This window comes from Geotrypetes seraphini, chromosome 1, assembly GCF_902459505.1.
Source record: "Geotrypetes seraphini chromosome 1, aGeoSer1.1, whole genome shotgun sequence".
NCBI classification, from domain to species: domain Eukaryota; kingdom Metazoa; phylum Chordata; class Amphibia; order Gymnophiona; family Dermophiidae; genus Geotrypetes; species Geotrypetes seraphini.
The window spans coordinates 69609080-69635448 of NC_047084.1; the positions used below are offsets into that span (position 1 = coordinate 69609080).

At 44.1% G+C, this 26369-nt stretch overlaps 1 protein-coding gene across 1 annotated transcript in view; it reads right to left on the reverse strand.

Annotated features, from left to right (window-relative positions):
- Positions 1-926: 926 nt before the first annotated feature.
- Positions 927-26369, reverse strand: part of SKP2 (S-phase kinase associated protein 2) — a 67468-nt gene continuing 42025 nt past the window's right edge. The window contains exons 7-10 of the mRNA XM_033929218.1: positions 25106-25233; positions 22985-23036; positions 12172-12279; positions 927-2390 (exon numbers count right to left, since the gene is read on the reverse strand). Of these exons, the coding sequence (XP_033785109.1) occupies positions 2177-2390; positions 12172-12279; positions 22985-23036; positions 25106-25233 (502 nt within the window). The 3' untranslated portion in view covers positions 927-2176. The remainder of the gene's footprint in view (positions 2391-12171; positions 12280-22984; positions 23037-25105; positions 25234-26369) is intronic.

Genomic DNA, 26369 nt, shown 5'->3' on the forward strand with positions numbered 1-26369 from the left:
TTTGAGGATAAACTTTTAACAGGTCTTATAAGCTGCCTGCCATCATCTAACCTTGGTTTCTGTCAAGTCTAGAGTGCCAAAACCAAACCTGCTTTTCTTGTCAATCCCCTCTCAATGAGCTGTGGAGGGAGAGGGTTGAGGACTGCATATTAACAACGATATGACAGATTAGAACTACTTTTTTATCCTGGAGCTCTGAGTATGCACTATATGTTCCCCATATTTCCCTTAAGCAGCCACCTTAGAACGCCTAACTTACTGTTCAAACCATGAAATATTAGTGACAGCAGTGCAGGCTTCGTAATTATACAAACACTTCTTGGTTGCAGGACAAATGCTGCATGTTAATGTGGGAGACTTTGGTTTGAACCCCAGATCAGGCTTCTGCTCCCTGAGCTATCCCTTACTGAAATGGTTGGGCTGAAATGGGAGAGTAATAAAATAATTGGGTGAGAAAAGCCCCAGGTGGCTAAGAAGGGTTCATGATATTAGACCCTAAGCCTGAGCTGGAAGCCCAGAGAAGCAGGAGGAAACTGCCCAGAAAAAAAATATATATAAATAAATATATATATATATATATATATATATATATATATATATATATATATATATATATATATATATATATATATATATATATATATATATATATCTCATATAACAAGTGTAACAATAAATAACAGTTAAAATTGAATACAACACTTGTAACTTTATCATAATCAGCATTAAAACATTATAATTTTAACCCAATCCCTCCCAACCCAACCGTAATCTATGCATTCACAAAACTCCTATATAATATATATACACATACATATTATATAGGAGTTTTGTGAATGCATAGATTACGGTTGGGTTGGGAGGGATTGGGTTAAAATTATAATGTTTTAATGCTGAATATGATAAAGTTACAAGTGTTGTATTCAATTTTAACTGTTATTTATTGTGCAAAATGAATAAAGATTTGTAAAAAAAAAGACTTGCAAATTTATGAAATATAGCATAATATATGACTATTGCAGTTTCTTACCCACAGGAGTCTACAATTTTTAAAAAAGCATGTACACCTTTCTTTTAAACATTTTGGGCTCCTTTAACAAAGTGATGCTACCAATTAATCTGTGCTAAATGTGAAAAAGCCCATGGGAATTGAATGGGCTTCTCCACATTCAGTATGCCACTTTGTAAAAAGAGACCTTCATTTGGCATTGCAATAATTATTGGGCGCATGAAATCTGTACAGACATATCAGGAGACACAGTCCTGCTATCACAGTAATAGTGGACATCACTTTTGGAAAAGATAAACAAATTTCAATTCCAAGGTCATATGGAAAGTAATGAGTGCAACACTCTTTACCCCCTAAACTACAAGCTCTCCCACTTTAATGATGTTTACCTTCTACCTCAATTGGACACTACAGAGATAGGTAGCATTGATATAAAAATCAAGCATAAATCCTTTATAACCCTTCACCAAAAATATACCACTTCATTCTTTTGCAGTAATTAAAAAAAAAAAAGCAAGCTCTGTTTTTGGTCAAACTATTTTAAAATAATTAAATAAATCAGTTACTGTATTTTCCATCTATAAGACACACTTTTTCCAATACCCCCCATAGGCAGAATGGACTGCAGTCAATCAAGGAGCGGTGCCGGACCAGGCAGGAATGTGAACAGCACACGCCTGCCTTCTGCGCCGCTCTGCCCAAACTGATGAAGAGCCATCCAGCAAGGAAGACAGGCAGGAGCAGGGAAAGCTCCAACGGACTTCAAAAAAAGATAACAGGGATGGGGAGGCAGCTGCCTAAGATAGGGGGTCTGCCTTTGCTGCCTACTGGGGGGGCCTACACTGCCTATGAGTTTTTCGCTCTATAAGATCCTATCCCAGCCTACCACTAGACCACCAGAGGGGGTACAGGGCAGGGTGGGGGGGAATTGTTTTTCTTGGGTTTTCCTCCTCTACAGGTGGATGCGTCTTATGGTCAGGTGCATCTTAGAGCGAAAATACGGTATTTATTAATACCAGTATTAGCATTTCTGAAAAGACAGCCCAAATTCAACATAATTACTGGAGCTAGAACATTACATATGGATAGTTCTAAAGTGGAACTCTGAATTGCATTGAAAGTAAAAAGGCAAATTCAAAACAAAGGTATGCATCCCAAGCTTCTAGCTCATAAAGCATCCTGAGACTGAAGGGTCAATCTACATTTGATACCCCAAATGTCACTGTTTTTCTTCTTGCCCACAGTTGGCCTGGCAATGCTTGTAAAAGGGGAGCAATTGATCTTTATGCGAGGAAGGGTCTCCGTCAGGACTTTTAGTGAACTGTCTGTCACAATTCCGAAAACGCTGAGGGTCTTTAAAGATTGCATCTCTCCAAGTTCACTAAGGAGGAAAAAAAGACCAACTTTTAACTGCTGTGCTAAAAAACACCATGCTGACCTGAAAGTTGATACAAAAGCAAGTCTAATATAATTTATTTAACATTTGCTATACCGCAATTTCTTACCCAACAGGTCTAAGCAGTTTACAATCTAAAAACTGTTTCAATAAAGTAGGAAAAGAACACCAACATGTAGAAAGGAAGGTAAAGCATCTAAAGTGGAATGAGAGACAGTAAAATTTGGAAGACATTCTAAGTAAGGAATCACACATAGAAAAAAGGACGCCAGTATGACGTTAGGAAAAGATGGTACCAACTCATTCAACACAACATGGAGTAAGAGAGAAAAATTAGGTTCTTACCTCGGTAACCTTCTTTCTTGAAGTGTGTCTAGTGGTCCTGAACACTAGGGTCTTGTACCTGAATCAGCAAGTTGCTTCCAGAAAACTGTCAATCACGTTTTCCAAATCCACTTCCTTCCCACAGAGCTGCTCCTGCCCCCTCAGTTTGTACAAAAACAATCAAGTAGCACTGTAAAAAAAAAACCAGGAAGGAGGAAAATGGGGAAATCCCCGACACCACAATTCTGTTCTCTACTGTAATGAACATGGGAAATAACATTATAACATCCAAACTTGTGCAACCTGCACTAAATTATGTAAAGAGCTTGTGGTTACTCGCATGACCTGCTATCAAGCAGAGAATTTAACCAGACTGTATGGTCATGAAAGTGTACCTTATACATCATCTTTCTTTTTTATCCTCTTAGCTCCTCTGAGCAATAGAAAATTCTTCAAATCCTAAGATAGGCAAAGCCCATACACAGGGCGGGGCTTCAGAACCACTAGACACATCTATAAGAAAGAAACATAGAAACATGATGGCAGATAAAGGCCAAATTGCCCATCTAGTCTACTCATCCACAGTAACCATTATCTTTTTCTCTCACCAAGAGATCTCATGTTCTTATCCCATGCCCTTTTGAATTCAGACACAGTCTCTGTCTCCACCACCTCTTCTGGGAGACTGTTCCATGCATCTACCACCATTTCTGTAAAAAAGTATTTTCTTAGATTACTCCGGAGCCTATCACCTCTTAACTTCATCCTATACCCTCTCATTGCAGAGTTTCCTTTCAAATGAAAGAGACTCGACTCGTGCGCATTTACATTTTGTAGGTATTTAAACGTCTCTATCATATCTCCCCTCTCCCACCTTTCCTCCAAAGTATATAGATTGAGATCTTTAACTCTGTCCCTATATGCCTTATGATGATCATATACCATTTTAGTAGCCTTCCTCTGGACCGACTCCATCCTTTTTGAAGGTGCAGCCTCCAGAATTGTACACAATATTCTAAATGAGGTCTCACCAAAGTCTTATACAGGAGTCTCAATACTTCTTTTTTCCTACTGGCCATCTCTCTCCCTATGCAAACCAGCATCCTTCTACTTTTCACCGTCCCTTTACAACCTGTTTGGCCACCTTAAGATCATCACATATAATCACACCCAAGTCCCCGCTCTTCTGTCGTGCACATAAGTTCTTCACTCCCTAAACTGTACCATTCCCTTGTATTTTTGCAGCCCAAATGCATGACCTTGCATTTCTTAGCATTAAATTTTAGTTGCCAAATTTCAGACCATTCTTCAAACTTCGCCAGGTCTTTCTTCATGTTATTCACACCTTCCTGTATGTCTACTCTATTGCAGATTTTGGTATCATCCGCAAAGAGGAAAATCTTACCCGACAAACCTTCAGCAATATTGTTTATAAAAATGTTAAAAAGAAGAGGCCCAAGAACAGAACCTTGAGGCACACCACTGGTAACATCCCTTTTCTCAGAGTGATCTCCATTGATCACTATCCTCTGTCGCCTTCCACTCGACCAGTTCTTGACCCACCCTGAAGACACTCAGTTTATTTATTAGACATCGTGTGGAACACTGTTAAAGGCTTTGCTAAAATCTAAATACACCACATCTAGCGCTTATCCTCTATCCAATTCTCTGGTCACTCAGTCAAAGAAATTGATCAGATTTATCTGACAAGATATACCTCTAGAGAATCCATGTTGCCTCCGGTCCTGTAATTCACAGGATTCCAGAAACTTGACCATTTTCTGTTTTAAAAGTGGTTCCATTAATTTGCTTACCACAGAAGTCAGACTTACTAGCCTGTAATTCCCTACTTCTTCCTTACTTCCACTTTTGTGGAGAGGGACCACATCCGCCCTTCTCCAGTCCTCTGGTACCACTCCCGACTTTAGAGACTTGTTGAAAAGGTCAGTCAGCAGAGCTACCAGAAGTTCCCCAAGTTCCTTCAAAACCCTCGGATGTACACCATCTGGCCCCATTGCTTTGTCTACCTTTATTTTAGCTAGCTCCTCATGAACATAACCCTCTGAAGATCGATAAGGGTCTATTACTCCTCCATCCCTATTCACGTTTCACTGGTAACCTCCATCCCTATTCACGGTTATTGGTAACCTTGAGGTGCCTAAGAAGCACTCACTTGACATCCTTTATTTATTTTTTTTTTCTTAGACTCTGTTGGGAGAAAAGTGGGCAAATGGGCTTCCAGATTGATGTGGAAGGCTGAGACTACTTTCAGTAAGAAAGATGGCACCGTGTATAGGGAGAGCCCAGCTTCCATAATCCTAAGGAATGGCTCCCTGCAGAAAAGAGCTTGTAACTCGGAAACCTGTCTCACCAATGTAATCACCATCAGGAACACTGTTTTGACTGTAAGATCATAAAACAAAGTCTCCTGGAAGGACTCATATGGAGTAGTACCGAGCCCTTGCAACCGGATGTTAAGGTTCCAGGAAGGAAAAGGGAATGCTTAGCCACAGAGCCTCTTTAATGACCAGGCAACATCAGGGTGAGAGGCCAAAGGAGCCTCTCCCTCCCCCCCCACCACTCCCGAGCTTGGAAATAGAGAATGACATGGGGACAATTTTGTCCCCGCAAGAACTCAATTTCCCCCGTCCCTGTGAGTTTGTTGCTGTTCCATTCCTTTAAGCTCTGCCTTAACTGCACAAACCTCGAACACTTATGATTTTAAAGTGTTTGAGGCTTGTGCAGATGAGGACAGAGTTTGCAGGAATGGGGCACGAACAGGAAAAGAACTCACCGGGACAGGAAAATGAATTCCAACGGCAACAGGGAAAAATTTGTCTCTGTGCCATTCTCTACTTGGAAACAGGAAAATCCTGTTACTTGTACTTTCAGAGAACCTACCAACAGCCTCTTCTGAATCCCTCCTACAAAAAAATCCAGAACTACTGAAAACTGAGCTCACCAGTACTCTACATCCTTCACTGCTTGCCAGCACTGAAAGAACTTTCAAGCCTAAGCATAGGCTGCCACTGTGGATGACTTCCTAGCTCCGAGTAACGTGGTAACGATCCATCTGAATAACCTTTGCATGTCAGAGCCACCCACTCAAGAGCCATGCCGTAAGTCCAAAATTTTCCGAATTCTCAATAGGAACCTGTCCCTGAGTGAGAAGATCTCAATGGACCGAAAGTCTGAGGCCGTCATCCCTCTGGAGACAGACTAGTTTCACATAACATGGTCTGAGAGGCCGATCGGGAGCCCCTATGACAGTGGTCTCAAACTCAAAGCCCTTTGCAGGGCCACAATTTGGATCTGTAGGTACTTGGAGGGCTTCAGAAAAAATAGTTAATGTCTTATTAAAGAAATGACAATTTTGCATGAGGTAAATCTCTCTATAGTTTATAAATCTTTCCTTTTTGCTAAGTCTTAATAATAATATTGTGATGGCGGTCTGATGCCTTCCCGAGGACGTTATCGTATCTGCATTTGAAAAAGTTTCCGTTTACCCCATGGTAAAAAGAAAGTCAAAGCTCCGGATGTTTCCAGATGAAATTGTTCCACTGTCAGGCCCGATGGATGCCTTTGAGGAATGCAGCTCTGCAGCACGGACTTCGGAGGTATCCAAGGCTGGCGAGCCCACGCGATATGAGGTGCAAGATCTCTCCTTCAAGGGTGTCACTCTTTCCTCCAAAGAGCACAGTGCGCCCAGCTATCCCGGTGCAACGAGGAAGTCTTTTTCAGATGCGTTGGCCCTGGAATCTTACTTGATGGTCCCACGGAGTGGGAGGACCATCTCCGGAAGGGGGCAAGAGGAGGAAATATCAACTTTCCAGCGGGCGACGAGAACACAGAAAATTCAAGGAGCCTTTTCCACAACTGAGGCAGCTCAGGGCATAGAGGGAGCTCTGGAGCAGAAGCTGCTCCTTTACAGAGGCCTACGGTCTTCATGATGGAATCTATTTGGGATGCTATTTCTGCCATGCAAACTTCTCTCGGGAACCAAATTCAGCAACTTTCCACAAAATGCACTACTGCACTTTCAGAAAATTTGGAACTTAAGATTAAGGTAACAAGTTTAGAGTCTAAAACTAGTGACTTTGAGGTTAAGATAAAATCTTTGGAAGTACCAGCTCTAACTTGGGCTAAGGACAGTGCTAGCTTGCACTTTAAGCAAGAAATGATGGAAAATTATTCGCTAATGATCACTCCCAAGTCACGTTCTGCTACAGTCCTTGCTAGGATCTCACCATTTAGGATGTAAGTCCTGCATGGATTTTTGCCGCTAAGGTACATGACCTTGCATTTTTTGGCATTGAAACTTAGTTGCCAAGTCTTTGACCAATGCTCCAGCAGGAGTAGGTCCTGCGTCATACTGTTGGGCATTGAGCTTTTGTCGGGCACTGTGCTTTCATCTGTTGTGCGGTTGCCTACCATGTTGCATAGTTTGACGTCATCGGCGAATAATGTAATTTTACCTCGAAGCCCCTAAGCCAAGTCTCTTACGAAGATGTTAAATAGGATTGGGCCCAAGACCGAGCCCTGCGGCACTCCGCTGATCACCTCCGTCGTATCGGAGAGGGTACTGTTTACCACTACCCTCTGAAGTCTACCTCTAAGCCAGTCCCTAACCCATGCAGTTAATGTTTCACCCAGTCCCATCGAACCCATCTTGCTCAATAACCTACAGTGTGGGACGCTATCAAACGCTTTGTTGAAGTCCAAGTACACGACGTCCAGGGACTCCCCTATATCCAGCTTTCTTGTTACCCAGTCAAAGAAGCTGATCAGATTTGATTGGCAGGACCTTCTCTTCGTAAAACCATGTTGATGGGGATCTCGAAGATTCTCCTCGTTCAGGATCGTATCCAATTGGTGTTTGATTAGTGTTTCCATAAGTTTACTCACTATCGATGCGAGACTCACCGGTCTATAATTCTCAGCCTCCGTCCTGCATCCCTTTTTGTGGAGTGGAATGACATTAGCCATTTTCCAATCCAACGGGACTCTTCCTGTACTTAGGGAAAGATTGAAGAGCACGGATAACGGTTCCGCCAGGACGTCACTCAACTCCCTGAGCACCCTGGGGTATAGTTTGTCCAGTCCCATAGCTTTGTTCACCTTGAGTCTTGATAGCTCCTCGTAGACACTGCTGGGCGTAAACTCGAAATTTTGAAATGGGTCTTCTGAGTTTTCCCTCGTTGGCAGCTGAGGGCCAGATCACAGCACCTCGCAAGTGAAGACCGAGCAGAAGTATTCATTTAAAAGTTTGGCTTTTTCGGAGTCCGATTCTACATAATTCCCGTCGGGTTTCCTAAGGCGTACTATCCCATCTGTGTTTCTTTTTCTGTCACTAATATACCGGAAGAAGGATTTACCGCCCTTCTTGATGTTCTTCGCAAGGTTCTCCTCCATTCGGAGTTTGGCCTCCCTGACTGCTGTTTTGACCGCTTTTGACTTGGATTCTTGCTTCCCTGATTGTTTGTAGATGATGAACGCACTTTTCTTCTTTTTTATGAGGTCTGAGATCTCCGCAGAGAACCACTGTGGTCTATTGTTTCTTCGCCGTTTACTTACTGATTTGACGTAGCGGTTGGTTGCTTCGTGTAAGGTTGATTTCAAAGTTGACCACATTACCTCTACATTATCTGTTTCGGCATGGTTTTGCAGTGCCCGATGGACAAAATCTCCCATGCTTTCGAAGTTTGTGCCCTTAAAGTTGAGGACCTTGGTTGATGTGCTTGACTTAGGTTGAACCATATCCTGAGGTTGAACCATATCATGTTGTGGTCACTGGAGGCCAACGTATCGCCTACCGAGACCTCTGTGACACTTTCTCCATTGGTGAGTATTAGGTCTAGTATCGCCCGATCCCTAGTGGGCTCTAATACCATTTGTCTGAGTCTCGCTCTCTTTATAGAGGTTAATAGCTTCCTGCTGCCGCTGCTCGTAGCGGAAAGATTGTTCCAATCCACATCAGGCATATTGAAGTCTCCACGCAAAGTGATATTCTCAACGTCTTCGACTAATTTTATATCCATTTCCTCCTGTTGTCTTGGAGGTCTGTATATTACACCAAGATACAGGCATTTGTCCTTCCCCCTAGCCAAATTCACCCAGAGGGATTCCCCGGTGTACTTGACATCTGCGATTTTGGTAACTTTGATGTCCTCTTTAGTGTATAGTGCTACCCCTCCTCCCATTTTGCCCTCTCTGTCCCGCCGAAGTAAGTTGTATCCCGGTATAGCCATATCCCACCCATGGGAGTCCGTGAACCAAGTCTCGGATATCGCCACCACATCTAGGTCGGCGTTCCTCATTTCCGTCTCTAATTCCAGAATCTTATTGCCCAAACTGTGGGCATTAACGTACATAGCCCTCCATACCTTATGTTTGCTATGTCCCTAAGTAGATATTCCTGCTTGAGCTAATTGGACTCCTATAATACTGTTTGCAATGTGTGTACTTACCTCTGACTCGGAAATGCAGTGTGTACTTACCTCGGACTCAGAAATGGATTGGCAACTTACCTCGCCAAGTTGGTTACTTGCGCCAGCACGTGAGTGGGTACCCTCCCCCAACTTACCTAGTTTAAAGCCCTACGAAGTAGGCGGGCTAGTTGGTGTCCAAAGACGTTCTTTCCCCTTTTGGTCAGGTGAAGTCCGTCAGGTCCCTGTAGTCCTTGCAGCGCGTCTCCATGGTTCAGGATTGAACCTCAAACCCTGTAAAAGTGGGCCATAAAAGGTGGGGGAAGGACCACATATCCAGCCCACTGTTCTTTCCAGCTGAGCCAGGAAGGAGCCCACACAGCCTGCACTCAGGCTCCTGACTGAATCAGGATAGCAAGCAGCTACACATGGGATGGCCCCTAGGCTCTAAAAAAATACCAGCAGGCTAGCTAGTTAGGTGTCCCCAAGGGGCTGATCCTGGCAGAAGAAGACTTTTACCATGCGAGTCTGCATCCTCTTCCAAGCAGAGATCCCACTAAGTGGGAACCTCCAGACACCAAGCCTCCAAGGATCACTGGGCAAAAATACCTGAAAATAATAAAATGGCATAGCAGATCAAACGCACTCCTGAGCAACTTGCTTTCAGAAAACAAACTGATGGGGCAGGAGCAGCTCCCTGTGAAGGAGGTAGAGCTGGAAAACATGATTGACAATTTCTTCAAACAACTTGCTGGTTCAGATACAAGACCCTAGCATTCAGGACCACTAGACACACTGCACTAGAAACAAGCATTAGGAGGGCAATGACTCTGCATGGGTGGCTTGGAAGAATTGATAATCCAAATGTATGTTAGGTGGGCAACTTTAAAATCCTTGAGAGAGGGAATGTTGCGGATAGTGAGGGATAGAGATTTCTAGGCAGATGGTCCAGCAAAGTAAAAAGCTCGATGGTGTGTGCATTCCAGTTGTTCTTGCTGTGGGTCAGGTAGGATTAGGCAGAAATCATTCACTGAGAGTAGGAGCTGGATGGGATATGAGACTAGCAAGGTACTCTGGGTTTTTGAACCAATAAGTTTTGAATATCAGCAGAATAACCCTGTACTTGATCCTCTGTTTAACTGGAAGTCGTTGGTGAGATTTTAGAAGACTGGAGACTTTATCATGCCTATCAGCTTTATAAAGTAGTCTAATGACCACGTTTTGTAGAGTTTGTAGGCTTTTTATGGTATAATATGGGAGTCTTCTGTAAATGATGTTACAATAGTCTAGTTTACACACAAAGAATGAGAGGATTAGTATCTGGAAAGTGCCATGACTGAATAGGTGGCGAATAGAACGGTGCTGGCGGAAAGTAATAAAACTCGATTTGGTAAAGGGTTGAAATTTGAAGGAGAAAAGATAGTTGGGAGTCCAGGATTACCCCCAAGTATAGAGAGCTCTCGACTGGAATTATCCCATTTCTGAAAAGAGGAAGAGGGTCAGGGGGTTTTGGGAGGGCACTGGTCAGCCAGCACGCAATCGTCTTTATCTTTATTGAATATCAGTCTGTTTTGTGACAGCCAATTTGCAACCAAGTCTAAGCAGTTTTGTAGAGGAGACATTGATGGGTCTGAGAGATTCATTGGGCTGCCACTTGGACCAACCCAGACCAAGACTGCCACCTCTCACAGAACACGACCCTGGGGGGGGGGGGGAGGGTGGTGGTGGTATGAAAATACATAGGGTTTTTACACAGGGCGCCCACAGCCTGCGCTGAAGCCTCTGAAAAATTCAGTAGATGAGTTGGCTCCCAGGGGAACGGACCCCAAGCCCTTAAGTGGCACACAACAGGCTTGCTCCATGGGTCCACCCGAGGGCTTGCCCTGCGAGCTGCAGTCCAGTTCCACAGAACCTGCATCCTTTCCCAGGCAGAGAACTCCTAAATAAGGGGTCTCAGGGCACTGAAGTCTCAAAAACTAAACTTACACTCAAAAAAATAAGAAAAACTAAACAGAACAGATCAGAAACACCTCTGCACAGTTTGCTTGCACAAGGTAAAACTGTAGGGGGCACTCCACTGGGAATGAGGAAGATACAGAAAGTCGTGATTGAAACACTTCTGCAACTGGGGATTGATCACTTAACATATGGACTCCTGTGTAGAGATAACAGAATTTGCGTTATTCTTTCCTATGTGCAACACTTTGCACTTTTGCACATTACATTTCATCTGCCTTTTGGATGCTTTGTCTTCTAGTATGCAAAGGTCCTCTTGCAATTTTTCATAACTGCATGCAACCTGGCACTGAATAATTTTGTCTCATTGGCATATCTAATCACCTCATTCATACCCATTTTTAGATGATTTATAAGAGCTCTGTGGTACTCCACTATCCTTCCTCCACTGTGAAAATTGGTTATTTAATCTTACCCTCTTGTTTTCTTCCTTTTAACCAGTTCTCAATCCACAACAAAATGTTACTTCTTATTTCATGGCTTTCTAATTTTCTCAGGAGTCTCATAAGGGAATTCATCATGTTTTCTGAATATCCAGATCAGCTATAGCAACTGCCTCACCTTTATCTGAATGATCATTTATACCTTCAAAAAATGTAGTAGATTGGTGAGGCAAGATCTCCTTTGGCTAAATCCATGTTGGTTTTATATCATTAAACCGTGACTATCAGTATGTTTAGTAATTTTGTTTTATAATAGTTTCTACTATTCTGCCCGGTACAGTCAGGCTCACCGGATAACCATACTAAATATGTACGAGAGTAGTTTGCTTATACTGCCCTCATTGTATGCAACCCTCTCTCATGCATGTTCATTGTGAACATCCTGAAAAGCTGACTTGCTGGGTGTGTCCCAAGGACTGGGTTGAAAACCATTAGCTTAGAACCAATGCAAATCTAATTATAATAAAATATCCAAGTGTCTGGAAGGTTGCACTATAGTAAAAATCCTAAGTAAAATACACATTTCATGCTCTTCTATAAAAGGAGTGAGATGCTTACAGCAAAGTGGCAGGAGATATTTGGTAGCATCGACTGAGGGACAAATCCTGGAGGTGGACCAGCTGCCGGAAGTCCGAGAAGCACTCTGATGTAAGCATCACACTGTCACTGTAAGAAATAATGCAAAATAAGTTTTACTTTGGCATTTATACAGTGCAAGACAACTAATTTTATAATATGGCACCTGATTTAAGGCAAGCAGATGCTTTTTGGTCACTATTTTATAAAGATAGGAAAGTGCTTGTACGCCTTAATAAAATGCTAAGATTAAGTGACAAAAATTGTGTTCACCTTGCAGGCACCATCAGTTACATCTGCTCTAGAGCAAGTGTAAATATCTGCACACGTGCACACAGATTACCATATTTTATTATCTATAGGTGTACTTGCAAACTCTGTCCCCTTTACACTTATAGGCAAAGCATGCACTACCTTTTCATGGTGTGTACTTTTAATGCCAGTCATTATTTTATAAAAGAGGTCTTACGTGTGAAAATGGCTTTATATAAATTATCTCCAATGTGACCCCCCCGCCAAGTTCATAATGAGTACCAGTGGGAAAAGCTGAACTTCAGCTCTAGTTTCTAGCCCATTATACAGCTAAAATTTTGGAATTCATTACCTTTAGACATACAAAGTGCATCTTATAAAGTATTCTGAAATAAGACTTAAAATGTGGTTCTTTGATAATTTTATGAAATTAGATTAATTAGAATAGAATTTAGTGTATATCGCTGATTCTTATGTAACCTACTCTGAATCTGAATGTGGGGATATAAAACCCTAGCACATAACGTACTAGACCACCCACCCATACACTCATTAGCAGTCTTATGAGACAGGAAGGGGATAGACTCAGAACTAACTTAAGAAAGCATTTCTTCACAAATTGTGGAATGTGCATGAAAACAAGCTCCAAGAGAGGGCAGGGAGAGGGTAGCAGACACAAGGGATCTTTATGGTTTATTAAGATTTTTGGTACCAATTTTCATGAGACTATAACAGAGTAGTTTAAAATCAAAGTAATAGGGAAAGAAAGTAATGCCAGAAAATAGATAGGATAGAGGATAGTAGGGTACTACTAAAAGGGGTGGACCCAGAGATCAGACAGAATAGGGGGAAAATGAGCAGACTAGATTAGCCTGGTGATTTTTTTTTTTTTTTTTTTGGGGGGGGGGAAACATGGAAATTGCTGACAAACAAAATCCTCTCAGTTGCTTTTGAAGTGACTAAAAAAGCTACATCACGTGTTGCTTACTCCACCCCAAAAAATTTACTCTGAACAAGAGCAGAGCAGACGTGCACAGTAAGAGATGCAATAGGCGTCAACATTCATGCTTTACAATATTTATTTGGAGCACTTTTGGAGAAGGAGAACTTAGGTATTACCTGTTAATTTTCTTTCCTTTTGGCCTTCCAGCCCGATCCAGTAGGGTTAAGTATGCCTACCCACAGTGGAGACCGAGAACAATAAGTTTCAAATAGTATAAGATCCATGTACAGATCCTAAGCATCAAGTATGGACATCACAAAGCAGGGAGAAAGGAAACCAAACTACAAGAAACCCCATACCTTCCTGACAGAGACCACCACTGCCTACTGCTCAGCTCAGCATTCAACAATATAGTACTGAGTGTGCCACCCACAGCAAACTGTCGCCACATGCAAAACTGGAATTTGCCCTTACCTGTTTGTTTTTTTTAATAACACCCACAGAATTTTCAAGTTCCCAATAGGCTGCACCAAATAAAACATCTATGCAACATTCAGTCAGTCACGGTATCCTCCACACAGAAACAAAAACACCACTACCACCTGGACACAAAATACTGGGAGGGTCCTGGACTGATCTGGAAGGCCTAGGAAGGAAAGAAAATTAGAGGTAAGATCTAATTTCTTCTTCTTTGTCAGCCTATCCAGACCAGTTGTCACTGACTGTAGGGAAGTATCAAAGCAGTAACTCTCAAGGGTGGGATCCCTGGAAAGCAGCAGATAACTTCCCAAAGATGCAGCCTAAACATCAATGTGGTAGTGCAGAACAGACCAAACTGCCACCTTACAAATGTCCTGAGTTGGAACCAAACTTCTCTCAGCCCAAGAGGCCACCATATCTCTGGTTCAAATGAGCCTTCAGTACTAGTAGAAGCAATCATTTCCTTAATCCAGTGAGCCAAAGTAGCCTTAGAGGCCATTGCACCCCAACTACAACCACCAATCAAGACAAACAAATACCGTATTTTCACGCAGATAACGCGCACCCGTGTAAAACGCGCACACGGGTATAGCACGCAGAAACCACGATTTTATGTACAAAAACTTTTGTATACCGCGCTCACGGGTATACCGCGCATGCAGCCCGACTGTCCTTTCGCCCACCCCGACTCTCCTTTCGCCCTCCCCGACTCTCCTTTCGCCCTCCCCGACTATCCGTTCACCCTCCCTGACTTTCCGTGCACTGCCCCGCCTCTCCGTGCGCTGTCCCGACTCTCCATTCACCCTCCCTGACTTTCCGTGCACTGCCCCGACTCTCCGTGCGCTGTCCCAACTCTCCGTTCACCCTCCCTGACTTTCCGTGCACTGCCCCGCCTCTCCGTGCGCTGTCCCGACTCTCCGTTCACCCGCCCTGACTTTCCGTGCACTGCCCCGACTCTCCGTGCGCTGTCCCGACTCTCCGTTCACCCGCCCTGACTTTCCGTGCACTGCCCCGCCTCTCCGTGCGCTGTCCCGACTCTCCTTTCGCCCGCCCTGCCCTGCTCCCAGCTCTGCAATGGTCTGAGCATGCTTGCCGCTTAGTTTTCACCAAGGCTGTTTTTCTGGTGGTGTGCTTTTCACCACGTGGCTGTGGCCCCCCTCTATCTGGCCTTGTAATTTGTAATGGTCGGGTTGGGCCCATGTGCCTCAGGCCGCGCCCCCAGGTGGGACCTAAGGCTCCAGGGCCTATTCTGATTGGCCCACGCTCCTTAGGCCCCACCAGTAGGCGGAGCTTTGGGACGGATGGGCCAATCCGGCCTCATTCCGTCGTTGGCTGCCTGCCGGACAGGCGGGTTTGGCTCCCGTCTATCCGGCCAACTACCAAAGGTACGGGGAAGGGGGGTGGGGGTGTCGTGGGGGTCGGCCAGGTGGGTCGCGGGTCGGCTGGGGGGGGCGGTCGGAGGTTCTTGGGGGGGGGGGGCGGTCGTTGGAGGGAGGGGGGTTTGCGTCGAGGGCAGGAGGGCCTGGGATCCCTCCTGCCCGTAATGTAGTGCGGGGTGGGGGTAGGGGGTCGCCGTGGCCAGGAGGGTTTGGGCTCCCTCCTGGCCCGATATTGTCGGGGAGTTGGGGAGTCGGCCGGGCAAGAGGGCTTGGGCTCCCTCTTGCTCCGATCGTGGATGCAGGTGCGGGTGGGAGCGCGTGCGAGCGGTCGTTCGGGGTGGGGGTGCGAGCGGTCCTGCTGGGGGGGGTGAATCGGGCGTTGGGCGGGGTGGGAACTATGTAAAAAAAATTTTGTATACCGCGCTCACGCGTATAACGCGCGAGGGGTATGCGCGGTAGGTAAAAACGCGTATAACGCGCGCGTTATATGCGTGAAAATACGGTAGTCTGAACAACAGAACTCCTCCATCTTCTGGAAATAAACTAAAAGCACACCCTTAACATTGAGTTGCATCAGCTGTTTGTCTCCTTTGAAGTTCCCCAACACAGAAAGAGAAATGGACTGGTTCAAATGAAACTGTAATCCAGTAGCATACTAAGCTAAATATATAATTTATTTGAATATGTTTAAATAGAATAATCTCAAGGAAACTTCTAAAACTTCTAAAAAGATTATGGTGGATACAAAAGTTAAAAAGTTAAAAAAAAAGTTTACCTAAATAACTGCAATAAAAGAATGTGGGCCAATGAGGAATAAAAACACCGGTATCCCTACCTCTATTGAAAATTACTAAGGGTGGAAGAGGTGTACCTGAGGCCACATTTTACCAGATTTGAAATATATGAGAGCATGTGGAACAACTTGTAATTTTGTGGAGAAGAATGTTAGATATTGTGGTGGTTGGGTGAAGTATTGGAGTCAAATGAAACTGAGACACTACTCTAGGAAGAAAGGAAGGGACCGTCCACAATACTACCGGCAGTTGGAACCCAAGCATAGTACAGGGTAAAGCTTTGGATTCTAGCCCAGAAATAGCTAAGAAGAAAAAATTTAAAAATTTAAATTGAATCAGGTTGGGCAGACTGGATGGACCATTCGGGTCTTTATCTGCCGTCATCTACTATGTTACTATGTACCTTTTCTTTGAAAATCAACGAAAGAGCCTGCAATTCCAAGATTCTCCTTGCGGACAAGATAGCACAGGTGGTCTTCTCCTCCATCCTTCCAGTGAGAGGCAAGGGTAGAACGAGGGAAGATCGCATCCAGAAGACAAACGAGTGGCTACACGGTTGGTGCAGGGATATGAACTTCAGCTTCCTGGACCACAGAGAGGCACTACAGGGACTACAGGGATCGGACGGGCTCCGCCTAACCAGAAGAGGGAAGAATGTCTTCGATAGACGACTGGCACACCTGCTCCAAAGGGCTTTAAATTAGGTGATTTGGGGGAGGGTATGGTAAGTAACTACTCTATTACTGAGTCTGAGGTAAATACTTATGCTGCAGTCAGTACCGCAGGGGACAGACCAACTCGAAAGGGACGAACTAACTCAAACAGGGCATACTAAGTCAAGCGGGAAAATCTCCACGCAGACCGGGCATAAACGAAGTATGGAAGGCTATGTACATTAATGCTCGCAGTTTAGGCAATAAAATATTGGAATTAGAGAAGGAAATGAGGAGTGCCGACCTAGATGCGGTGGCAATATCTGAAACTTGGTTCATGGATTCCCATGGATGGGATATGGCTATACCAGGTTATAACTTACTCCGCCGGGACAGAGAAGGCAAAAACGGAGGAGGGGTAGCACTATATATCAAGGAAGAAATCAAAGTTACCAGAGTCACAGGTGTCAGGTATACAGGGGAGTCCCTCTGGGTGAACCTTGCCAGGGGAAGTGGCAAATGCCTGTATATGGGCATTGTATACAGACCTCCTAAACAACAGGACGACATAGAAAAAGAATTAATTGAAGACACTGAGACCTTCACTCTGCGTGGAGACACTGTACTGTTAGGGGACTTCAACATGCCAGATATAAACTGGAACAAAGTTTCAGCTACGACCAGCAGCAGCAGAAGGCTACTAACATCTATATGAGGGGCACGACTCAAACAAATGGTTCTGGAGCCCACCAGGGATCAGGCGATTCTGGATCTGATACTCACCAATGGAGATAGCATCACAAAGGTTTCGGTAGGTGAGGTGTTGGCCTCCAGCGACCACAAAATGGCGTGGTTTCACCTCAAGAAGGGATCCACGAGGTCGAACACGTCAATGAAGGTCCTTAACTGAAATCTACCCTACAGGAAGCAACCAACCTCTTTAAAAGAACCATGAGTAAACGGCAGAGAAATAACAAACCTCAATGGTTCTCTGCAGAGATCTCAGAACTCATAAAACAGAAGAAAAGAGCATTTTCGATCACAAAGACCAGAAGACAAAGAAGATTATCTAGAGAAATCTAGAACTGTCAAAACAGCGGTCAGAAACACCAAACTCAGGATGGAAGAAGATTTAGCTAGGAATATTAAAAAAGGGGATAAATCCTTCTTCAGGTATGTTAGTGATAGAAAGAGAAACACAGATGGGATAGTGCGCCTGAGGAAACCCGACGGCAAGAACGTCTAGGTAAGTTGCAGCTTTACTCTCTCGAGGAACGCAGAGAAAGGGGTGACATGATAGAGACGTTCAAATACGTTACTGGCCGTATTGAGGTGGAAGAAGACATCTTTTTCCTTACAAGCCCTAAGGCGACAAGAAGGCATCCGCTAAAACTCAGGGGCGGGAAATTCCATAGTGACATTAGGAAGTACTAACTCACCGAAAGAGTGGTTGATCGTTGGAATGATCTTCCACTTCAGGTAGCTGAGGCCAGTAACGTGACTGACTTTAAGAATAAATGGGATCAACACGTGGGTTCACTTCAAAGAAGAACTTAGAGGGGAGGGTTACTTGAGTAGGCAGACTTGTTGGGCCGAAGGCCCTTTTCTGCCGTCATATTCTATGTTTCTATTAGAAAAATCGTCTTTTTTTTTTTTTTACTTTATTTAGTTTTTAATGCCAACAAAAAGTGCAATACAATTTATATACAAATAATGATAATCAACCAAGCACTTACAATCAATCAGTATCTATACAAAAGATAAAAATTCCCTCCCCCATCCATCATTACCATCAGGAATAATACCAAAACAAAAGATATATCCCCCTCCCGCTCCCCCCCCCACCGTCTTCAATGCGAGATCCTTTAAAGTGGAAGAAGACAATGGCTCAAAATGTTCTGCATCCAGCACTGAAAGGACTAGATTCAAGAACAAATCAAAGGCCGACGGTAAGGCCAGAGCAGATGGACCCCTCTCAGAAAGTGCAACACATCCAGAGAAAACGACACACTCTGACCTCCTACCAGGCTATGAAAAGAAGACAAGGCCATTAAGCTGCATTTTCAGTGAGGGTAAAGATAAACCCTTGTCAAAACCATCCTGCACAAATTGCAAAATCTCAGGCAAGGAAGCACGTAAGGGAGAACCTCCCTTAACTGCACACGAAGCCTCACAGATGCGCCAGACCCAAATATAGGCCAGAGAGATAGAACATTTCCAAGAATGCAATATAGTATCAACTACAGCTGCCAAAAATCCCTTCTTGATCAAGCATGTCCTTTCAAAAGCCAAGCCGTAAGAGAACACAGTGCTGGGTCTGACATCCCGATCAGCCCCTGAAACAACACCATTCACCACCGAAAGGCATAATGGAGCCTCCACTAACAGGCTGATCAAATCTCCTTACCAGAGCCTGCGGAGCCAATCCGGAACCACAAACACTACTCAACCTGCATGGTTCTCTATCTGCTGAAGCACCCTGCTCACCAAAGGCCAAGGGGGAAACATACAGAAGACCCTGCATCAGCCACGGCTGGACTACAGTCTTTTCCTTTGCCTGCTGAAGAACCGAGGGAACTGCGTGTTGGCTACAGTTGCTATGAGATCGAACACTGGAAGACTCTAGGTCTGAATGATTAGACAAAGCCTCCCGACTGAGGATCCACTCTGCTGAATCTAAGGTGCTTCTACTGATGAAGTCAACCTGAATGTTGTCCATGCCTGCCACGTAAACTGCAGATAGGTCTAGCAAATGACTCTGTCCACTCCATCAGTCTATCACCTGGGCCACCCAACTCACTTCTTGTGCCTCTCCATCTGTTCATGTAAGCCACTGCTGTCGCATTGTCTTGACAAGACTCGTACTGCCTTGCCCTCAAGAACTTCCTGAAAGGCCTCCAAAGTGAAGAAAATTGCTTGCGTTTCTAGCTGATTGATTGACCATACTACCTCCTCTGGAGACCAACCCCTGTGCTACCAAGAACAGACAGTGTGCTCCAATATCCACTGGGGAGTCTCCAGATTCACTTCCTTGGAGAGATGACACACAAAGCCACTACTGGAGACTGCTTCCCCGAAGGGGAAGACACATCCAGATTGTGACACTGGACCCCATCACCTGGAGATAACCGCATCCCGATGCACTGGAGAAGCCATGAGCTCGCAAACCTGAAGGCGAACAATCTGTTCCTGAGGAAGAAATACCTTGCCCACTCAGGTGTTGAAATGCACACCCAAGTAAACTAGAACTAGGTGACTTTCGGAAAATTTCACCACCCAACCAAGATCCTGAAGAAAACTGACCACTTGCTCTCCTGGAAGGTATTTGCCCGAATCAACCAGCTGTATAAATAAGGATGGACCAAAATGCCCTCATTGCGTAAGGCTGCTGCCACCACCATTACCTTGGAAAAGGTACATGGAGTTGTGACAAGGCCGAACAGAAGTACACAAAACTGAAAGTGCATCCCTAAGACAGCAAAGATATCTTTGATGAACCTGGTACATCGAAATATGTAAATAAGCCTCTGACAAGTCCAAATATTGAGAAATTCCCTGTGACGCACTGCCACTATGGAGAGTCTCCATCATTGAAGCACTTGAGATTCAGAATTAGGCGAAAAGCTCCTTCCTTTTCGGGCACTATGAAGTAAATGGAGTAAAAGCTCTACCTTTGCTCCCTTGGAGGAAAGTGAAATACTGTTCGTACGGAAATTAGATGACACAAGGTGTCTACGATCGCACCAGCCTTCCACCTGGACCAACAGAGGGACTCTACAAACTGATCAATAGAGAAGAGTCAAACTCCAGAGCATAACTGTCTCAGATAATCTCCAGGACCCATCAATCGGACATAATGTAGGTCCACCTCGGCTAAAAATCTGAAAAATGACACCCCAGCTGAGGAAGGACCTCCAAACTTTCATTGGGTTGTTTGGCTTGGATCAGACTGGAAGATTCTCCTACTGAAGTCCCTTGGTTTGTTCTCTAGAAGCTGAGGTACTTTAACCTCTTCTAGGTCCCGAACAAGCTTGTTGAAATCCTTGCCAAACAGAATAGACCCATGAAAGGGCAGAGAACACAGATTGCATTTGGAGGCTCCATCAACAGCCCAGCTGCGAAGCTAGAGAGATCTACGAGCTGTCACTTCTAATGCCATATTCTTTGCAGAAGCTCTGAGGAAATCATACATTGCATCTGCCAGAAAAGATGAACCCACCTCCAGCTTAACAACCTCAGTAACCAGGACAGAGCGCTCCAACTTAGGATCATCCTGCATCTTCTTGGCAAAGCAGAAGCAATATCCACTGGGGAGGCTCATCCCCCACAAATAGAAGCCAGAGCTGCTATATCAAAACTCCTCCTCAATAATGAATCCAATTTGTAATCTTGCTGACCCTTCAAGGTTGCATCTCCATCCACCGGAATCATGGTCTTCTTGGTGACTCAGTGACCATAGTGTCAACTGTAGGAGGGCGGAAAGAATCCCTATCTTCCTAGGGAACAGGATACAACTTAGACATGGATTTCAAAACTCTACTCGGGGAGTCTGGAGAGGCCCATTCTGCATGAATCATATCTCAAAGATCCTGGTTCATGGGGAATGTCCAAGAAGGCTGCCTGATCTTCTTAACCAGGGGATCTACCTGATTTCCCTCCAATGACCCCGCTGAAGGGTAGTCCACCTCCTGAAAGAGTAACACTGTGGAGACCTGAGAAATAAGTTCCTGCAACTCATCCCTAGAAGCTCTGTCCTCATCTGTACAAGCCGTTCCCATCAAACTCTCTGCTGAAGCTTCCTCCCCACACAGTTTTGCTGTTTTCTCTCTGGAACTGCCACGCCCACTGAAGCCGGTGCCTGAAAATGCCTTCAAAAACTCTCAGTGGCAAGGATTTTCCTCTGAAACACTTGAGATGAGTGGAGGAGGACCGTGACTAAGAGGAACTCTACTGCAGAACAAACTCCAAACTCTGGGTTCGCTAACAGCCTTTGTGTGTGCTTTTTTAAAAATCAAATCAATAGCAAACTGAAAGGCACTCAAGGGTCCAGCTTGCAGCAATGACGCCAAGGCATACAGTCCTCTCCACTAGAAGACAAGGGGGGGGGAGGGATCCGGCTGCCCAGATAATGCACCCCAAAGGGTAACAAGTAGTCCCCACAGACCACCAACCCTGTGGTACTCCAGACAGAGGCAGTCAAACAGAAAGGAATCACTGGGAAGGTACTAACAAACAAGACAAGGTAAAGAAATTGCCCTACAAAGGGCCTACCAGAATAAATCAAGACTGCACAGTTAGAAATCCACCACGTACTGGAGACTGAGAACATATTGGATGCTTAGGATCTGCATATGGCTCTTATACTATTTGAAATTTAGTGTTCTCAGTCTCCATCTGCTAGTAGGTGTACATAATCTTAGTCAGTGGCTGGACCAGTCTGGATAGTAGACAAGCAAAAGATGTTTAGTTCTATGGGTCCTGGACTGACTCAGCATGGCTTATCTTATGTTCTTGTACATGACTGCACTATTAACTTCCTTTGGGGGTGCTCTTGTTATTTTCCAGAGAAAATAACAGGAAGGGGAGGAAAACACTCAACCAGTCATAGACACAGATCCAACCACTTTGGTTTTCAGGATATTTGTACGTAATTAAAATGTACAGAGTTGCTAGAGGGTCAGGCAGGGTGTCAATACTCCCTGCTCCTGCTATGAGGAAAGCAAACAGATACGATTCTAGCCCAGCTGCTCCATTAGAGAACTTCGTCAGCTGTCAGAAGTACTTTGAAGGGTCCTTTCTACCTGCTAGAAATTCAAACAAGCACTCCTCCCTGCTCTTGCCTCAGGAAGCTGGAAATTCAAAGGGGGAACCCTCCACCTTTAAGATGCCAGTTAAAATCTGATGCCAAATGCACACAAGATGGAGATTTGTATGCAACTCTCTCATGTATATTTATTGTGACTTTCCCGAAAAACAGTCTGTCTTGGTGTACCTCAAAATGAGTGGAGAACAATTAGGGAATTCTGTCCCAATGTACCCCCCCCCTCCCCCCGAAAAAAAAAAACTCCAACATACTTACTCATTGTCCTCCCCCAACATCTTTTCAGTGTTGAGAAATACTCCATCCAGATATACATTAGAGCAAAGGTGCACAGTTCCAGTCAGTGGTAACTGTCCATGGGGTCTGTTTTTCCAGTAACCACATGTGATCAGTTTCCTGCTCACATTAAATTCTGAACAATCCAACTTCTAAATGATAAAAATTTATCTCATGGATGTCACTGAAATGCTTACCTTAAATCTAAATGTATGAGGTTAGAGCATCTTTCCACCAGTACTCTGACATCTAGCAAAACAAAACATGTTAATCAGCCTTCAGCTTGTTTCTGAGCTCACTTGAAGTGTAAGCTCCTGAATCTTAGCAACAATTTATATTCAAGTTTGGGTCGTTAACAATATTCACCCAGATTCAGAAATAATGAATGGAGCCAAAAGATATTCATTCATCCTTCACTTCCAGCCAATATTTCTGTGCTTTAAAATAGGGTATTAATTTTACAACACCTCAAAAAACAAGAGAAGCCAAGCCAAAACAAAACCATAGCAAATGGCTTTTTAAAACCCTACTTGGCAGTGACAAAAGTCACTCAGGGGAAGATTCTCAAAATTAAAATGTGCCTTTAAGGTGCTCACTAAACCAGTTCCAGTCAGTTCAGCATGCATGTATTTTAGCGGTGGATTATCAAAACGGCTTAGCGTGGTCTTTTCCAAGTTTCCTAGCAGTCTCCCATACTGCCATGCAAATGTAGTACAATAAGGTCATTAATACTAAAATGAGCACTCCGAGTGATTCTCTATCATCGCCGAATGATTCCCTAACCTCGTTGTGTCACATTTGCGGCCAAAATTTGCCAACAGATCTGAGCTGTCAGAGCTTTACTTTTTGATCAGTGCCTGAGTGCTGATTGGCTCAGGCACTGACAGGAAAGTAAGGTTTAACAGCCCAGACCTCCCCCACGCAAATTAAACAAACAAACCCCAAATCAAAGATTGGCAGGAGAGAGGCCCACTCTCTCCCACCGCGTCACACAATCCCCCGACACTACTACCCACGCTCACCCACCCCACAGCAGGAGAGATGCCCACTGCCACATAATCCCCCGATACTACTACCCCTCCTCCCACAGTGAGAGAAATGCAGACTCTCTCCCTGGCACATCCCAGAATGCACTGGGAAGGAGAAGGCCTGCCATTTTGTAAGAAGCAGACCTGCCAGCCAGAGCAGGGAGACATCTATCCAGCTGACTTCATGAATAACGTAGGGAGTGGGCATCTCTCCTGCTGTGGGGTGGGTGGGGGTGGGTAGTAGCGTCAGGGGATTGTGCGACAGGATGGAGTGGGCATCTCTCCTGCTGTGGGGTGGGTAGTAGTGTCAGGGGATTGTGCGACAGGATGGAGTGGGCATCTCTCCTGCTTTGGGGTGGGTGGAGTTGGGTAGTAGTGTCAGGGGATTGTGTGGCGGGAGGGAGTGGGCAACTCTCCCACTGTGGGGTGGGGGGGTTTGGTAGTAGTGTCTTGAGATTGTGCGGCAAAAGGGAGTGGGCATCTCTCCCCATGGGATAAGAAGTAGTATTGGGAGATTGTGCAACGCGGCAGGAGTAAGTGGGCATCTCTCTTGCTGCGGGGTAGGTGGGGGTGGGTAGTAGTGTCGGGGGATTGTGCAATACAGCGGGGAGAGTGGGTATTTCTCTTGCCGATCTTCGATTTGGTTTGTTGGGTTTTTGGTTTGTTTATTTTTAATATACAGGTGTATTATGCGCATGTGCTGACTGCTACCACCAGTGACTCAACTTATGTAAATTTAGCAAGCCTATGTGAACATCTTCGAACCTCATTTGCATGCAAGGTCTTTTGAGAATGACTCATCTTTTTGAAATCATTACAATAGCGACCTTGTTAGCAGCCCATCGGATTTTATCATGAAGTTTTGAGAATCTTCCCCAGAGTCTCCAGTTTGATTCACAGATTAGGTTTTCTGCACCTCAGGTTGGTTGTAGATTCTGCTATGGCAGTGGTCATTGGTAAGGAAGTCACCTAATGGCCGGAATTAGAATTCATATGTAGGGCTCAGGTACATGGTCCCCAGCCTACAACTGTCACTGGAACGACCACACAAATAATAGAAATAGTCTTTTAAAACAAGGTAAGAACTGACAGATACTTGTGAACAAAGGGGCCATGATATCATATCCCAACTTTTGCTCTGACTGATCCAAAATAAGAGAAAGGAAATATATTCTGCATTACAGTTTGTTTTCCTACCATTCCTTTCCTTGTTATCTGGTGCTCTAGAGACAAAGATGACATGCCTGACTCATCTTTATTTTTCACAGGTGATTATGAAAGGCTGTTTACCCGATATCTGTAGATTCTGTCTGTAGCCACCCAGATTTAGCTGTGTAATGCAGCCAGAGACGTGGTGCACCAAAGCTTTAACATGATCAGCTGTAAAGTCACACCAGGACAAGTTCAGTTCCTCCAATCTAAGGTGTGAAAAATACACACTTGAAAAGAAATGGGAATTTGTAAACAAAAGCACAAAGGTTAACAAAGCAGGTAAAGCAATCCTGCAGTATCTTCTCTCACAGACTGTCTCCAGTTAGTTGAACATAGCCATAAAGATAAAATCTTGGTGGCCAAAACTTCCTGAGGATTAGGCAAGCCAATCCTATGCAGAATAAAGATTTCGGAGACAAGACATGCAGTACTATTCTGTATAGCATGGTCCCAACGCACAGCCATTGCTTCATGTTTTCCAGTGTCTTTCTGCTTGCATACCAACTACTGAATTTGTTGCTAAAGATATAAAGCAGACAGATAAGTCTTCAACATTTTCATCCTTTTTATTTTTCGTGTAAGTACAGTGATGGAACTCCTCTCATATGAGGAAAGACGAAGAAGTAACTTGTTTAGGTGCGGTAATCTATAGGTTCAGATGATATATTCTTATGCTTTTTACTGATGTATGTGACTTTTTAAGATTTTCAAACTTGAATTGTGTATGTGATACTGTGAGCTGCCTTGGACAAAGGCAGATTAGAAATGTTTTAAATAAATAAATAAATACTCTAATGGTCTTCTGGAGTATGTACTCGCATGTGTTGTTCCTGTTTTTTCATTGTTCATCAAGTTTTCATGCATTGTATCTGAAGTTCTCAATAAAAACAAGGGCTCTTCAGCTTGTAAAAGAGATGGTTGAGGAATGATAGAGTAATCCTAAGTGTAGAAGAATGGGCAAAGACTAAGAAATATTCCATGAAGTTTTAATAACACATGCTAATATTTTTAAATCAAATAAGAAAAAAAAAATACTTTTTGCACTCAATAATTAAGCTCTGTAAATTGTTATCAGAGATGTTGTTAAAGCAATTAACTTATCTGGGTTTAAAAAAAGTTTGGACAGGTTCCTGGAGGAAAAGTCCATACTGTTGAGACAGACATGGGGGAAGCCACTGCTTCAGTGGCATGGAATGCTGCTACTATTTTGGGTTTTTGCCAGGTACTTGTGACTTGGCTTGGCCTTCATGAAAGCGGGATACTGGGCTAAATTAGACAGACCACTGGTCTGACCCGGTAAGGTTATTTTTATGTCTTATGTTCTTAAAAATAATAAAAAAAA